The sequence below is a fragment of the Sardina pilchardus genome, chromosome 6 (assembly GCF_963854185.1).
Source record: "Sardina pilchardus chromosome 6, fSarPil1.1, whole genome shotgun sequence".
Lineage (NCBI taxonomy): Eukaryota > Metazoa > Chordata > Actinopteri > Clupeiformes > Clupeidae > Sardina > Sardina pilchardus.
In genome coordinates, this window is record NC_084999.1 from 14,877,116 (window position 1) to 14,893,336 (window position 16,221).

Consider the following 16,221-nt stretch of genomic DNA (forward strand, 5'->3'; position numbering starts at 1 on the left):
ACCCACCCCTCCTCTCCCCTCCTCAGCTTCATTTGCTCACCAATGGCAGTCACACGCTACCTCCATGGTAACTCCTGCACTGACCCCTGCTCTCATTTAGGAGGACCAGTGTGAGCGTAGATGAGGTGCTGGTGTTGTTTGTATGACGAGATACATACCGTTATCAGTTGCAAATACTCCAGTGTGTAGTATACGGGGAGAGGACTAGGAGAGAGATGGAGATGACAGAAAATGAATGAGGGCAAATAAGAAACAAAGAATGAGCAGGAGAGAAGGAACAGACATTACTGGAATTAGCTTGTGATGGCCCACGCTTGCCTGCTGCTTTGATCAAACAAGCGCACGTCCCAATACTAAACCTAATAAACGGACTGTATTTACCTGCCCTATAGATGATTCACAGGCTCATTGTGCCCTGCAGGTGACGCGATAAAACAGGTCACTGTCGTCTCCTTCAATCCATTTCGCAGCAAACCTGGAAAATCCCCCAAACCGGCTATTCTACACTCGCAAAGTTTCACAGAGTAGTCATAAATAAATTCCAGTAAAGTTTTTCAGTCTTCCCCCATGCCTTAAGGAATGTGTTTCATACCTGTGTGTTTTTTTGTGGAAATCCTGTATTTATTGAAATGAGACCCAAGTAACAAATATGAATTTATGGATATTTATGAGAAATCCAGAGAAAAGGACTCACATGATTTAATCCTTTGGTCAGCTAAGCATAACTTTACTATCTAATGACAGCAATAGAGATTGACAAAGACCGGGAAATACCTTAAGACAATGACAAACTGGGGGATCACCCTAAAGAAGATCTCGAAAATAATGCTTGAAAGAGGAAGACATATGGAAAAAAGAAGTGAAATGTGTAACTCACATGTGAAGCCTCTAACTATATCTGCTGACCAAAGCATTAAAGTCGTTTACTATTTTTGTGAAATATTATTTTTTCTCTATTCATCTGATTGGCAGGGAGATAAGAGTCATTGGATCTGATCTTATCTGGTTGGAGTACTGACGTGTCTACAAATAAATAAACTCATGCTGTCTGTGTCTTGGTTGTTTGATTTTTCGATATAATTGCAGATATCAGCTATCAGTTGATACTTTTTTAGTCAACTCTTATAATGCCCCTAGATATGTAGCGCTTGCGTAGCTGCAGCGTAGTTCTGCCGGGTATACTTAATACGTCATTCATTCATTACCTTCGACCAATCACCAGGCTACATTGGCTTTATTAATGACTCTGCCCAGGCACCTGCCTTGTTGCTTTCAGGTGCCGATTTTCGATGTTCCCACCCTCCCTCCCTAATCACCACCAGGTTGGTCCTCGTCCAGTTGTCCAGGGGGTAGGCTTCGCCCCTGCTTCTCGTTCCGGCAGGATTTGCCAGGGTCCGCACACTCAGTGACCCGGACCTAGGACGGGGCCTACGCCAAAGACTCTCATTGTTGCTAATTTCTATTCTGATTAAAATCTTTGTTAACTTCAGTTATGTCTCTGAGTATTCCTGGCTGAAATATTATCTACAGTGCAGTTTTCAGAAGTTTTCCACATGGTGCTATGCTACAGACTCATTTTAAAATGGATTCATTTTTTGTCTCTCATCAATTTACACACTACTTCAAATTGTTTTGTAAATGTATAAGAAGGTTCAAAGGTCCTTTGAGAAGATGAGAGAAGCTTACAGAAGTACTGTACAACCATCAGTGCAGTACTCCACCAATCAGGCCTTTATGGTAGAATGGCTATTTTTGCCGGGAGTTTGCCAAAAAGCACCTGAACGACTCTTAGACCATGAGAGGTAAAATCCTTTGGTCTGATAAAAGAAGATTGAACTCTTTGACCACAACTCCCAACATGTGTGTGGAAGAAGCCAGGCGCTGAGTTGAAATGATGGTTGTTGGAACTGAATCCATTTTAAGATGAGTCTGAAACATTATAAAAGGTGGAAACCTTGAAGGGATCTGAAAACTTTCTGGTTGCACTGTAACCTGTTGTCTGTTAATGTGAATTATACAAATAAAGATACTGTATCCTAACAGAAGTGTCACAATCAAATATAAGACAACATGCCATAATACATTTAGGTAAAAATGATTATATGTTTATAAATTCATCATACAAAATTACAACAAACTCAACTCCCGTACCGGAGTATGGGATCATCATCACCATATATGGTATGATCACTCTTTTCAGGCCGTGTTTGTCTCTGTAGGGGGAAGGAAAGCTGCGATCGTAACACATGTTGCAAAGACTTCTACATCCGGTAACAGAATACTGGAATAAACAAACAAGAGGAAGAGTAAGAACAAGAACAGGATGATTGTGCCAGCACAATCACTGAACTAACAGGATGAATAAATTATACATTATACACAAGTACAAGTCAACAAACGCTTAGACATCTTAGCAGTGTATGCAAAATGTCCATGGTATAACCTTCAAAGGGGATCACTATCTCCATAAATTGAGGGAAAACCTGGTCCTAGCGTGAGCTATCGTTGGAGCTTTGTGTGCGCTCTTCTGCATCTATGCAGTTCAACAAGGGACAGTAGACTGCCCTGCAGCAGCAGTGGACGTGCAGCCTGTCCACCATGCTCCTCATGACATGCCTGAACGTGCTGCGCAGTGCCGACGAGGAGAAGTAGTAGATGAAGGGGTCCAAGCAGGTGTTTAAGGTGCTGGTGAGCACGGCTATCTTGCGCCACGGCGGGCTCTTCCAGTTGACGTAGCCCACCACGTGGGAGATGTTGTAGGGCCCGAAGCAGACCAGGAACACCAGCATGGTGCCAGCGGCCAGGCCAATGGCCCGGTAGCGCTTGTGCACCGAGATGTTGGGCAGCCGCGACAGGATGCGGATGAAGTTGATGTAGCAGAAGGCGCAGACGAGCAAGGGGACGCAGAAGAGCACGATGCACAGCTCCAGCCGGACAGGCAGCAGGATCCTCAGCTGGGCCGGCGTGAACTCCTCGTAGCACGTGTTGCGCTCCGACGGATCGATGGCCGTCTGGTTGTCGTGGTCGTAGTACTGCATGATGTAGACGATGCTGCAGTGCGCCATCGAGATCGTCCAGGCCACGAATCCGAAGATCAGGGCGTAGACGGGCCTCCGCTTGAGCTTGTACTTGATGGGGAACGCGACGCCGAGGTAGCGCTCCACGGAGATGGCGGTGAGAAAGAAGGTGCTGTTGTAGATGGTGGTGTAGAAGATGTACCCTGATAACGGGCAGAGGAAGTAGGGCATGTTCCATTTCATGTTGTCCACAGCCTCCTTCATCCGGAAGGGCAGGAACACCAGGAAGAGCAGGTCGGACACGGTGAGGTTCAGCAGCAGGACGTCCACGGGCGTTGGATTTTGACGCACCTTCTTGATGAAGGTGAAGAGTGCCAGGATGTTGGCCGGGAGCCCAAAGACAAAGGTGACGATATAGACAGCCAACACTAGCTGCCTGTCAGGTTGTATCTCCATGGTGCCGAGTTAGAGCAGCAAAAACCTACAGTAGAGCAGGACAAAAACAAACACATGTCATCAAGGGTTACCCAACATCCCCTCTCAGTTCAAGTGAACTGCAACACACAAACCACAGGATTCTTGCACACAGCAGCAATTCCTCACACACATATTCTCTTTGGCCGCGGCGGCAAAAAAACACTAAAAGCATGACACTTGTTGAGCTGTTAAGAGTCTCTTTTTTGAAATGTGAACTGGCCAAGAGAAGAGGCAAATAAATGTTACACAGCTCTACAACAAATAAATTATAGACTTGTAGCAGCCTTAAAACAGTACATATTAACTACGAAACTCAAGTAGAAACACCAAACCAACAGTGACCAAAATTGGGTAATTATGTTAGTTTTCTAGCAAGCAGGAGAACGTTGAGTGGGTTTTACTGTAAATGTTGGTGCTGTTGTGTGTGAAAGATACTTAGAGACACCAAGACCTGCCTTACGTTGCTTCTTATTGGTTTATATTGTGTAGTGTCTTCCGTGGTTGGTTAGATTTAGGCACAAAGGACTGATGGATAGGTCTGGGATTGGTTATCTCAGTCAGTCAATCAGAGTTACTCAAACTACGGCAAGGCGGGGACCAAAGTATATTATCATGAAAATAAAATATATATAGAGTAGGCTATTGAATGGGGAAATATTAAGTGTGAGACATGTCAAGCGTTGCGTGTGGTGAGAGAATGTGTGACTGTCACACTCAAAATGTGACGCTTGGCAGCTCTGTATTCTTAAATACACAAAAAAAGTCAAAACTTCAATCAGTTCTTTGTGCAAGTATTTCTATCACAGCACAGTATTGAGGCATTGCCAGGGCTTCCTTTGGCCCTCTCTGCCGAAATGATCTGTATGCGCAAACACACACACCTGTGCACGGAGGCAGAGAGAAGAACAACGCAAATCCTTCCTTGTAAGTAAAAACCTTCAGTTAGAGTTCACTCCACTGTGAAGGACACCGTTTGCGTAGGGAAATTGAATTTCTACACTAGACGAGATGTGGGATTACCTCAATTCTCTGCCTGCAATGTCCCAGATTACATTATCGGCAAGTAATAAAAGTGCTACTCAATGACCCTTCAGTGTGAAATGAAACAATGCCAGAGCACTCAACTGAGCTCCATGGGCATTGGTTGCGAAAATGGCCCACAGGAAAACTTCATCTACAGATAACTGATTACCACCATGGAAATTAAAATGACCTGGCTATGTCTTGTGATAGTGTGTGTGTGCGTGTGTGTGTGTGTGTGCGTGCATGTGTGTGCGTGTGTGTGTGTGCGTGCATGTGTGTGCGTGTGTGTGTGTGTGTGTGTGTGTGTGTGTGTGTGTGTGTGTGTGTGTGTGTGTGTGTGTGTGTGTGTGTGTGTGTGTGTGTGTGTGTCTGTGTGGAGATGCCTTAGTATTGCCACCTTTCCTTCTTGGCTAGTGGCTTCCTGCATACAAATTAGAGAGTGGGAGGTAATCAAATCAAAACACAAAAGATAGATGGTTTTCAGAATGTTGTTGAAAGACTATATGTCCACAGCAAGCTTGTGCTGTAGACTGTAGTTGTATGGTGTAGGACAGCATGTTACAATTTTAGCATGTGTTCTGAATTCAAAAAGTGATTATATTCAAATGCAATGTGCTGTATGCCAAATCCCATTAAATTAATGATTCATTTTCCTTCTGTTAATGACCAGTAATAAGGATTGTAATTAAGTTACATCCGGATTCACAAAGCAATTCAGGAAATCAAAACACATTTAAGGATGTCATTATGCTCAGTGTTCAGAGTATAAACAGGAGTTCAGTTATAAACAGGGGAACATGTGACTGCAAGTGATCACAACAAGCTATAGGCAGTAAATCTAGGAATTGAGCCAAGGTTGAGCTACAGACACACACAGACACAGACACAGACACAGACACAGACACAGACACACACACACACACACACACACACACACACACACACACACACACACACACACACACACACACACACTTACAAAACACAGACAGACAAACGCACAAACAGTGTTAGCAGAGTCATCCATAAACCCCACACTGATAAGGACCATGGTGAACGTGCTTGCTTTGGTTCGGTTTGCTTTTGGTCACAGACAAACAGCCCTAACAAAAACCATGAACGTAACAGAGAAATGGGCACATGCGGAGTCTATGAAATGCCTACCTATTAAACCACTACAAAACACTTTGTGTGTGTGTGTGTGTGTGTGTGTGTGTGTGTGTGTGTGTGAGTTTGTCCGTTTTTAAGTATTTATTACTGTCTTTTTAAATGCACTGATGAGAAATCATATTTTGTTTCTTCTCTGTGTGAGTACTCCCGAGAAATTACAAATAAAGTGAATCTTGCTCCGCAATCATGCTCGAAAGCATAGTTTGTGTCAGACTATGAGCTACAGTATGAGCAGTGAGATGAGTTTGTAAATGACAAACATGACACAGCAAGACCTCAATAAAAATGTAAAGACTTTATATTCATGTGTCTGAACCCAGTATAACTTAATCTATACTGACATCAGGGCACAGACCCACTCAGCATATGCTTCCAGTGGAACTAGAGATGATCATTCATTCACAATGTATTCTAACACGTTTCTTACATGTGTTTGTTACATTTGTTTTCTAGCTTCAAAGTCCCATCAGGACAGCACATATCATACTGAACTTTGCAACAGAGGAAAATGTTACCCATACCTTAGTTAGAGAGAGAGAGCCACTGAGTCTGGTGTGAAGTCTTTCCTGTTTTGTGGAGGCAGTTCAAAGTGATGCAGTAGTCACATACTCTTGACTAAAGAGGAAATGAGAAGTTCCACATCTCAGGATGATGAGTATTGCATTCACACCCTAACGACCACCCTATGCATCACATCCTTTGCCTACAGATTTTTTTTTTAAAAAAAGTTTAAATACCATCCTGAATCTTTAATAATCTTTTCCAGTTCAGTCCTTCTTTTTGTTCAGTATGACAAGTCAACATCAACACATTTTGTTCACAATACAGGTGGCTTGCTATGGAAGAGTTGAGTCCTTCTTTAGGAATCTTCTGATACTGTACTTGCCAGAAGTGTAAAAGTCCAGCTCCAGAAAGTAAAAGTCCTGCCACACATTTGCTCCAACCATTCATTAAACCCACTAAGTCTAATGGGTTCAACTCCTCAGCCAGGTAGATGAGCTAAATCAGTCAACATCAGCTTGTGAAGTCATTTTCTTGTAATTAAGCAATTCAATATTTAAGTAGTTTGCCTTGTGCTTGGGTGTATTGTACAGTATGTATGTGAACAGATAGAACCAATACATGGTAGACATTTACGTTCTGATGTTAGCAGAGACGATCTGGAAGGGGTGGGGGGGTGAATCAGCCCTGTCATATTTGGCCCTAGCGGCCCTCAAACCAGTTAGGCACACTAAATCAAATACAAAATCCTTGCATTGCCCTTAAATATGCATATATTTTCAGCTAAGTATTGTGGAGCACTGAAAGTAGACAAAAGTAGGCCTCAATGGCTATCACTCTGCCTGATCAGAGGTAGCCAAGCACATGATCTCCATATTCAAGTATACAAGCAATTATTAAAGGAGAGTTTCTGCTAGAATTCAAAGTATCATTTCAAATTATTCAATACATGTAAACTAGGTATGCAATATTCAATCGATAGCAGCACCAAAAATGCTATAGCCTATGTGTAAAGATTGTGGTAGACATTATCATCTTACTTACTTACTTACTTACTTAGGCTACTTACTTAAGAGAAATCGGACAGTTTTCCATGGCACACTGGTGTACCGCAGAGCAGCTGGTTGAAAATCCCTGAGCTAGACAATTTCAATACTGTATATTTTTGCAGCTTCTATGTTGGTTACTTGTTACTTGCACAATTGGCACTGTCGGCAGCCACCACAAGTTCAACATGTAGACTACTTTGATTAACCATTTTTGATGCGCTCACATAATCCTGACTCTGAGCCAAAATGGGAGGGGTGGGGACTGACAAGAACTGTTAGAATCAGTCCAGTGTCAGTCCAGTGTCAGCTGGCTATCCTTCCTTTAGGCTGATTGTTGGCTAAACAAATGAAAGCCTATTCTATTGGCCCTATAGATGTGTTGGTACACCTCTGCTATTTGCCCACCACCTCTCTGCATTCCAAGCTTCACTATATTTTTGGTCATTTCCTTTTTCACACAGACAGAATGGTATTTCTCACAACTTATCAAACATATACTCCCACGCACACACATCTAATTCACACTGCATGTACACTAAATGACTTGTCTATGCCCTTTTATACATTATTGGTTTCTTGGTTACTTCAGCTCAACACAAACACACATACTCATTTTGACTATGTGGGTGGCAGGAGATTCCGTCACTGCTCAAAACTACCTGAACTCAATGAAGCTCAACAACTGCCTTCTTTTCGTCTTTCCAAACTCAGGTCATGACTGCTCATTACACTCAATATCTCTTTGATTAGCATAACTTCCTAAGATCTGTTGTGTTTGTTGACCCCATATTTACTTACTGCTACTGACTTCCTCCTGCTGTTACAATTTGAATGCTTCATTGCATTAAGTGATGTGGTGAGTGTGTTCTATTTTTCTACTCAGTTCTGGTCTATTCTAATCTAAAGTCCTGCCCCGTCTAGCCTGGTCTACAATCTAGTGTGCTGTGCAGGAATGCGTTATTTCGTCAATGGAATTTGGAAGTTCCATGATGAGTCAACGCAAATATCAGACATTTGTCAAAGGAAAAATGTGCCAGAAAATGGAAAGTTTCACTGACTCAACACTTCTGCAACCCTCCCAATACGCACATACACACACTGTTCATGCTTTTGAAATCCAATAGTTGTGCAAGGTAGGGCAGTATGCTCAGAGACCACTGTTGCGTAAATCAGGATTTCCTTTGTAAAATACACACGTCTGTCACATACCGGTACAACTGATTAGCCACTAACAATGCAATTACAAATGTTTGACTTTTTAAGGAACTGTTTTGAAAGCTTTTCTATGTGTCAGAATGGAAGCAGACTGTAGTGTATCTACAAAACAACTGCAATGTATAGTACAACAAGGATCTTTGGACATTCCTCTTTTGCTAACCGAGGTAACATGCATTAATGCGTAGCAACCGCTCGGCCTCTTCACAAAGGTGCGCCCCAGAGTGGTGCACAAACATTTATACCACAGTAGCGTCCAATCAACACAAAAGGTCAGAGGTCACATATCAAGTATAAGTTAAAACATTATTTGCTGATGAGTCCATACACTACGCAGACTGAAACCGGATGACAAGTGAAGTTTGCATCCTGTTCTCTAGATTTTTCCCCGTAAATTAAAGCCACACAGTGTAGATTTAGTTATCCTTAAATAGCAGCTCAATCATCATACAATCATTCCTCGACAGAGAGACAAGCAAAGTAAATACAGTGAGAGACAGCAGAGTCAGACACACAGAATGCTTATCGAGAAATCAGAAAGGAAGTCTGTGATGTGGTTGTGTGAAATAATCAAGATAACTGTATATCATGAATGCAAAAAATGGCATTGCTTTCACAGGCCACATGAGCGTATGGTAGGCCTATGTGCGTCTGTTGCCTGTTAGAGCCCAAGCTCTAATCCAAGCAGATCACATCACAGCAGATTGATTGCACATCCTTTTGTAAGGTTACCTCTCTAAAGTATAACGCATCCACACTTTCAATGTTTGTTTAGCTCACATTGCTTAGTCACAGGAGTGAGCACTGAGTGAACTATTTGTAAGTAGAGTCCATAGACACAACATGAGAGAGACTTATGCAACTCAACGCCTCAACAGGGCCATAACCACATCACAGACTTCCTTTCTGATTTCTCGATAAGCACTCTGTGTTTCTGTCTCTGCTGTCTCCCTCTTTAATTACTTTGCTTGTCTCTCTATCGAGGAATGATTGTAGAACTGCCCTCAAAGAGATGAACAGAGTTTTCAAGAAACGTATAATAAGTGACATAATAATGACATTTGGCATAGAGCGACCACAAACCTACATTTGTCTTTTTGGATAGTTACTTCTTTACATCATGCTATCCACATATCTTTCAGACATGTAAACAAGATAGAAATTACATACTGTACTTGATTAAGTACAAACTGTTGTTTGTGTCTTCTACCTTTGATTGTGACTGTGTTTTTGATTGCAACTGAATTTCAAAGAAAAGATTTTATCTAATATACTGTACTTCTCCACCCATAGTTACAATTCGCATTGTGTAGATTCACATTGTGTAGATCAGGGGTCTTCAACCTTTTCTGGTCCTAAATAAATAAAATACCAATAGAAGCAATAGGCCTAGAGGTGACCCCAATGCATATCATATGGAAGACATTCAACTAAGTGATACTACAACTTCCTGATGCGGACAAGATACTGTATATTTCTCAAGATATTCTCCTAAAAAAAGGGGGGGGGGCGGGGGGGGTGTACTTACATGTCAGGAAAAATCCTTACTTTTAGATTCAGTTACAATCAAAGAAAATACAACTAACATTTAGATTATGTACTAATCAAGTAAGTAAAATGTGCTTTCAAGGACTGAACTACATTCCACACAACAAGTTCGAAAGTTAAACATGCTGGCACTCTGCTGCCACATTATGGCAAATTAAACCTGTTGTTTGATCGTCTTGTAAAATGTTATTCTGTGATGCCTAAGATGGCCACTAGGTGGCAAACTGAGATAAGACGGGTCTCAATATTGAGTACTGTACATGGTAAAGCACTTTGATCATCTGGGACATTCAGTCGGTCATATTCTTCCTCCTTCAGCAACAAGGAGGCCCAGGGACCTCACCAGCTATCACAGACCTGTGTTTGCTCTCATTGCCTTTAGTGATGATTTGACACACTTTGTAGATTCTGACATTTAGTACTGCATATCGAGGGCTGAGAACCAAAGGGGCGTAAGTGACATTTCACCAACTTTACAGGAGAGCCAAAACAAATCTAACTGCTTCTATATGTTCACAGTTAAAGACCTTTGGCTTTTGTTCAATAACTATATCAGATAGAGCCGCATACTCATGAGATCCTTGACCTTGGTCATATAATGGCAACATCTCCATCTGGATGCTGGAGGTGGAACTACTGGCATGCGCCATTGAAGCCCATGTTTGAAATAGAATTCCGATGTTCATCTACAAACAAAGCTACCAGCTATGCCTGTAAAGCGGTGTTAAATAGGCTAATGATGGGAGATGGGAAGTGGTTCCTTAGGAGAGACAGCGTTTCCAGCAGCCTATTGAGGAGATGCTGAATGAAGTCAATGCTTGTGATAATACCCTCATTAGATGAACGAATAAACAAATACATTAATAATAATAATAGTAATAGGCTAATAATAATAACAATAAAAAATACCCTGCTAATTCCCACAAGTAAAAAAATATGCTATACACACGCCAAATGAGCACATTAGAATATGTGGCGTAATTGCGCCGCGCTTCCGAAGTGCTAGCCTTGTGTGATAGATTTGACGGCCGTTTTTGTCGAGTAATTCGTTATAGTACACGTTGATTATCGATATGCAGCAGTGAACACATGTACATGAAGTTATTGATGACAGGAGACAGACATTCAAGACAATCTGAGAAATAGGCCACTGCTAATGGTGCAGATTGGACATGCTTCTCGCGTAAAGGTTTGACTTCCACGTCATAGATCGGTAGCCTTTATGACGTCGGTACTCGTAAATATTTTTCGGATATTATGCATCCGAGCATTACCATTTACTCTGAACCCCAGTAGGCTGCAAGCGTCTAACACTGCTCGGCCTCTACTCGTTGGAAAAATCAACTACTGAAATTTACCGGTGACATCCTGAATAAGTAAGTTATAAACGTAGGTCTTACATTGTATTCGTTCGTATGAATCGAGCATAACTTGTTTCTATTGTTTTGACCAACCTTGTAATTGCACAAAAAGGGAGACCTGGTGTATAGCCACGCAAATTTCAAGCGTAGCCTAACTAACGAAGATACTCTCTGTAGGCCTACAACTCATCCGTTCTGTCATTCTAAAATTCGGTCAAAAATACTTTGCATAATGTCAGGGTAAATGTGCTATGTGCTTACAGGCCTATAATGCGCAACTGACATTTTCTTTCTTTTCACTTGTTAACAGTTAGCACTTCTTCATTCACAACACTGGATATTGTCATTTGTTTTCAGTCAATTCTTGGAGGGAAAGAGTTGAGAGTTAGTTATTCAGATTATGAACTCAGATTTTTTTTTTATTGATTTATTTAATTATTTTTTTTATTTACACAGATCCACATTGTGGATGCCATAAGGGCGTCACCCCCCTGCCTGAGCACCTGAGCTGAGCCCCCAGCCAGGTCCCAGGACAATGGGAAACACAGTTAGCTGCTGCTTCCGTGCCAATCCTGGCGACCGCCAGGAGGAGCAGCGGCTGCAAGATGAGGGCATCAAGCGAAAAGTGGCACCAGGTAAGGCAGCAGATTCTGTGGGAAACAGCATTCTCCCACATCAAAAAGAGGTAGCTGCAGGACTGGTGTCAGAGGGTTTGGCAGATACCGCCAAGAGTGTGGCCTCTGAATATGCTGATGAGGTGACTGGACTCAGAGAGCCTCCTGCATCAGCAGTTGTCACCAATCTGCACGTGAATGCACCTGCTGCTGTGGACAACAGCATACAAGAGGTGGCTGCAGGGCTGGTGTCGCAAGTGTTGGCAGAGGCCACTGAGCTTGTGAATGCACCTGCTGCTGTGGACAACAGCATGCAAGAGGTGGCTGCAGGGCTGGTGTCGCAAGTGTTGGCAGAGGCCACTGAGCTTGTGGCAGTATTTAATGCCACCCTTCCAGTGGACCATCTATTTGGGGAGGCTTCCTCGAAGATGGTAAATACCAGTCTGACTGAGAGTGTGCAAGCTCTCAAGGACGTTAACCTTAGAGAGGAGCGCTGCGATGGTGACAACAGGGACAGCGCCCTCCCCTGTGTTCCAGCTGAAAAAGCTGCACAGGCTGAGATTAGGTAAGCGGCACCTGTTGACTGCTGATGGCACCAATAGATGGTATCAAAACACAAGTGGAATTTTGAAAAAGGTCTTTAATTCCACAGATCATCCCAAGAGGACCCTGCCACCATTACACCGGCTGCAAAGCCGGAGGACCGGCTGGTTCAGAATCCCTCGGCTGAGGGGGTGGTGAGTATTGCTCCAAAGGGGTTTCCTCAGGTAAGTAGTGACATTGATGCCCATCTGGACAGGTGGGGACATCAGCCACTGTTTGAGTCATCCAAAGCCCTGGATGGGGAACGGGATGCGTCTCTGCACGGCAGTGAGGATGAGCGGCTGCTCACCTCCGCCATGCTTGGCACGGGTTTGCCCGTCATGAATGCTAAGCTTGCTGAGGCTATCTCGCTGCACAGGAGTGATAGTGGTCACTCGTTCAGCATGGAGGGACAGCATCGCGACAGTGGCCTTCATCTCAAATCTGTTCCCACTGATGCTTCTGCGAGGTGAGTCCGGCAAAGTTTGATCGCCTCAGTTCCATAACAGAACTTCTGTTGCATATAATACATTGGTTGGTTTTTTAATGCATTTCATTCCTTAATCTCAACATTCATTTTTTGTCTATTTATGTATAGAGGCTCTGCTGCAGCCTCTACCGCCCGAGACATGGTGTTTGGCCCGAGCGCCAAGTCTAAGAGTGTACCCCTTCCAAAGTTGCTCGCTGAACTTGCGGCACTTCAGAGGGTTGTTGTGAGCTCAAATAGTTCCGCTCACAGAGGGCTGGCTGGGAATCTCCAGGATGAGAGACCTGGAAGTGCTGGCAGGTGGAGCCCGGTGTCAGATGGGAGTGAGGCCTGGCTTACTTGGTATGTCAGTTGCATAACCATTTACCATAGCAAATGAATGAGATGGTGTTGGATCAAGACATTTAACCTAGAGCATCCAACCTCTCTCCCTGCAGTGACGAAGACCTCTACTACAGCGAGGACGAGATTGAGGAGGAGCTGGCGAGGCAAAGTCCCATGGAGATGCCTGGTGATTAACTCTAAATGATTGCTGTATTCTTTCATGGCATGTACACTGCACGTGTAAAAGTCTCCTTATACTGCTTTCAATCCAGTTCCGGAACAGGACCGATGCAGCTTTGGGCCGCCCGTTGCCATTTTAACTCACTGCGAGAAGGAATGGAAAGGGCAGACCACCGAAAGCACGGTCACTAGAAAAGTATGTTGTACATATTGCATGTGTATTTTCTCTCTTCACAAGTTGAAGCCTGCCACTAATCTTTTTTCATTCTATCCCTCTGTGCGCACTTTCCTCCAGGGCTATGCTGAGCTCTCCCGGGACTTTGGATTCTTCCGCCGGGGAAGGGAAGACAACTACTGTGCCCTGCGAGCCTCCCTGTACCAGACGCTGGTGAGCTCTGCCCAGCTTCCCGACTGGCTGCAGCGGGAGAGTTTCTTATTGGTATGCCCATTTTCTCTACCCTTGGGATTACTACAGTAGCTGACTGAACCTACTAGATAACAAAGTCTTATTCAGAATGGCCTGTCTTCCGTCTGATACAGAATGGCTTGTCTCCAAAGAAATTAAAGAAATAAAAAATGTGATTCACTGTTAAACACATGAATTTGTTTCTATTACAGTGGAGCAATATTTGATCGGGCCCTTTCACACATCAAACATTTCACTTGAATTTTCCCATTTTCCTAGATCCCTGAAAAGCTTCAGTCTCGCTACGGTCTGATTGAAGGCTGGTCGTTTCCCGACGTGTGCAAGCAGACGAGCGGGATCAAAGACGACGTGGATCTTTTGAAACACCACCTGAGCCTTCTCCAGAAATGGGTACAGCTCTCATTTGCACATTATTACAGTGGTTGGATATTGCGTTACCTGAAGTAATATGTTAAACTTTGTTGACATTTCATTTGTCCATATCAGTCATTATTGCAATGCACACATTGGGGCAACTGAGATTCTTGCGTGTGCATTGACGTTTGCGTATCTGTACAGTGGCGTGCCGCAGCAGCCTCTCCTGGGCTCGAGGGACGCAGACGTTTGTGCGATCAGCTCTTCCAGGGCGGAGAGGACGAGTTTGGTGTCATGGAGGCGCTGAAGCTCCTGATGCTAACCTGCGCCGTGGAATTGCACGACATCATGCAGAGGGGCAGAGACGTGCCAATCTTCTGCTGGCTGCTGTTCTCCCGCTACACCTCCTCGTGCCCGCGCACGTTCCTGGCAAACCACCTGAGCCGGGTTGGCTTCAGTGGAGGCATGGGGCAGGTGAGAAGGCTCAGGGAGACTTTTGATGTGCTTGTTGTTGTCGCTGACCCATTGACTGCCAAATAAGAAGGTCAAAGTCTGTTGTGGTAGCCTACTACTAATGGCTGTTGTACTCATTTCTGTGTTATAGGTGGAGATGTGTCTCCTGGGTTACACACTGCACCACACCATCAAGGTGTACCGCCTCTACATGGCCAACATGAAGGACTTCATTGTCACTCATTACCCGGACAATCACATTCGGGACTGGCCCTCTGTCTGCCTGGTAACCGAGGATGGCCGCCATTATGACGTGGCTGTTGGCGACCCCGTCTGTCTTCGGGAGGACTTTTCTGGTGGACCTCACTGATTGGCCAACCAGCAATTTTGTTGCAGTTTGATTGTTGACCCAAGTGACCAAGGTCCAATCATGGCCAATTCAGGATTCACTATTTTACACCACCCATGTTAATTCGGCACATAATTAAAATACATTTTCTCAGCATCATATTAACGGCTGTGTTGTGGTTTCTCGGGAAGATTTCCTTTGGAAGGTTTAGACATCTTATCTTTTAAGAGATAAGGCAATAAGATGAAGCAATCAGACTGCTTTGGATTTGAATCCACATGAAAGACACCGACTTTTTTAAAATTAAACAGCTTTGTCACAGTGATGGTTATGGTTATTTAGTGATGTCAAAGGAACATGTTTAGCTACTATGAAGCCCACCGTGAGAACTCACATGTTTAGCTACGACCAAGCAACCTGTGGAATACTGAGGAACTTTCATTTAGTCAACAACACTATAAGACAAGATTTCTGAACTGAAACAACACAGTTGCTCATAGCAAAATCAGAAAAAAACATTTCAAATTGATTATAAACTGTGATACTGGCTATAAAACATCTGTGAGAGCAATATCTGTATCTGTCCAAGTCCCTTTGGAAGAATAAACGTGTGAGGCAATTGAATTGATTTGATAAAATGGTACAGTAACGGTCAGTGAAATGTATTGTGTGCACATGCAGAGAGCCACATACTCATGAGATCCTTGGTCATTAAATGGCAACATCTCCATCTGGATGCTGGAGGTGGAACTACTGGCATCTGTAACTTACAGATGTGTTGATGAAAAAAGTGTGGTCAGGCACATGAGGTTCACTGAGGTTTGTGTTTCTCAGATCCAAATTGAAATGCTTAAAACTGCTTGTTCAAACTCCATATCATCTTATCACTTGCACATCATTTAAACAGTTTCTCCCCATCTTGAATAAACGGCAAAGCTAAAGTTTAGTACATCCTTGCAATTGATTTTGTACAAATATCTGCTGGGTTTTTTTTGTTGTTGATCAAAATGCACCATACTGGTTCCATGCTGAATAGTTCTACACTATAAAACATTTACATTATTTCATTGCTTGAGACATAACATGTAAA

The 16,221-nt window shown here is 43.3% G+C and overlaps 3 protein-coding genes across 4 annotated transcripts in view; 2 read left to right on the forward strand and 1 right to left on the reverse strand.

Moving 5' to 3' along the window:
• Nucleotides 1-16,221, forward strand: part of si:dkeyp-97a10.2 (uncharacterized) — a 360,817-nt gene that overhangs the window by 248,071 nt on the left and 96,525 nt on the right. The window lies entirely within an intron of this gene.
• LOC134082060 (free fatty acid receptor 2-like) lies at nucleotides 1,999-8,104 on the reverse strand. Of its 2 annotated transcripts, none has more exons than XM_062537700.1 (3): nucleotides 8,036-8,104; nucleotides 6,209-6,302; nucleotides 1,999-3,498 (listed from the first exon to the last, which is right to left on the reverse strand). In XM_062537700.1, the coding sequence occupies exon 3, from the start codon at nucleotides 3,471-3,473 to the stop codon at nucleotides 2,490-2,492; it is 984 nt and encodes a 327-aa protein (XP_062393684.1). In that variant the 5' UTR covers nucleotides 3,474-3,498; nucleotides 6,209-6,302; nucleotides 8,036-8,104; the 3' UTR covers nucleotides 1,999-2,489. The 2 variants fall into 2 exon arrangements, with proteins under 2 accessions (XP_062393684.1, XP_062393683.1); XM_062537699.1 differs by lacking the exon at nucleotides 8,036-8,104 and adding an exon at nucleotides 7,258-7,362.
• LOC134082237 (uncharacterized) lies at nucleotides 11,325-15,290 on the forward strand. Its single transcript, XM_062537884.1, has 10 exons — nucleotides 11,325-11,376; nucleotides 11,818-12,540; nucleotides 12,628-13,026; nucleotides 13,156-13,386; nucleotides 13,482-13,555; nucleotides 13,641-13,744; nucleotides 13,844-13,987; nucleotides 14,234-14,365; nucleotides 14,534-14,803; nucleotides 14,934-15,290. The coding sequence occupies exons 2-10, from the start codon at nucleotides 11,897-11,899 to the stop codon at nucleotides 15,150-15,152; spliced, it is 2,217 nt and encodes a 738-aa protein (XP_062393868.1). The 5' UTR covers nucleotides 11,325-11,376; nucleotides 11,818-11,896; the 3' UTR covers nucleotides 15,153-15,290.

Excerpts from the sequence above, each read along its gene's own strand:
- LOC134082060 (XM_062537700.1), bottom strand. The coding sequence starts at position 3,473 with ATGGAGATACAACCTGACAGGCAGCTAGTGTTGGCTGTCTATATCGTC.
- LOC134082237 (XM_062537884.1), top strand. The coding sequence starts at position 11,897 with ATGGGAAACACAGTTAGCTGCTGCTTCCGTGCCAATCCTGGCGACCGC. Across the intron at positions 13,387-13,481 it reads AGTGAGGCCTGGCTTACTTG|TGACGAAGACCTCTACTACA; the intron begins GTATGTCAGTTG and ends CTCTCCCTGCAG. Across the intron at positions 14,366-14,533 it reads TGAGCCTTCTCCAGAAATGG|TGGCGTGCCGCAGCAGCCTC; the intron begins GTACAGCTCTCA and ends GTATCTGTACAG.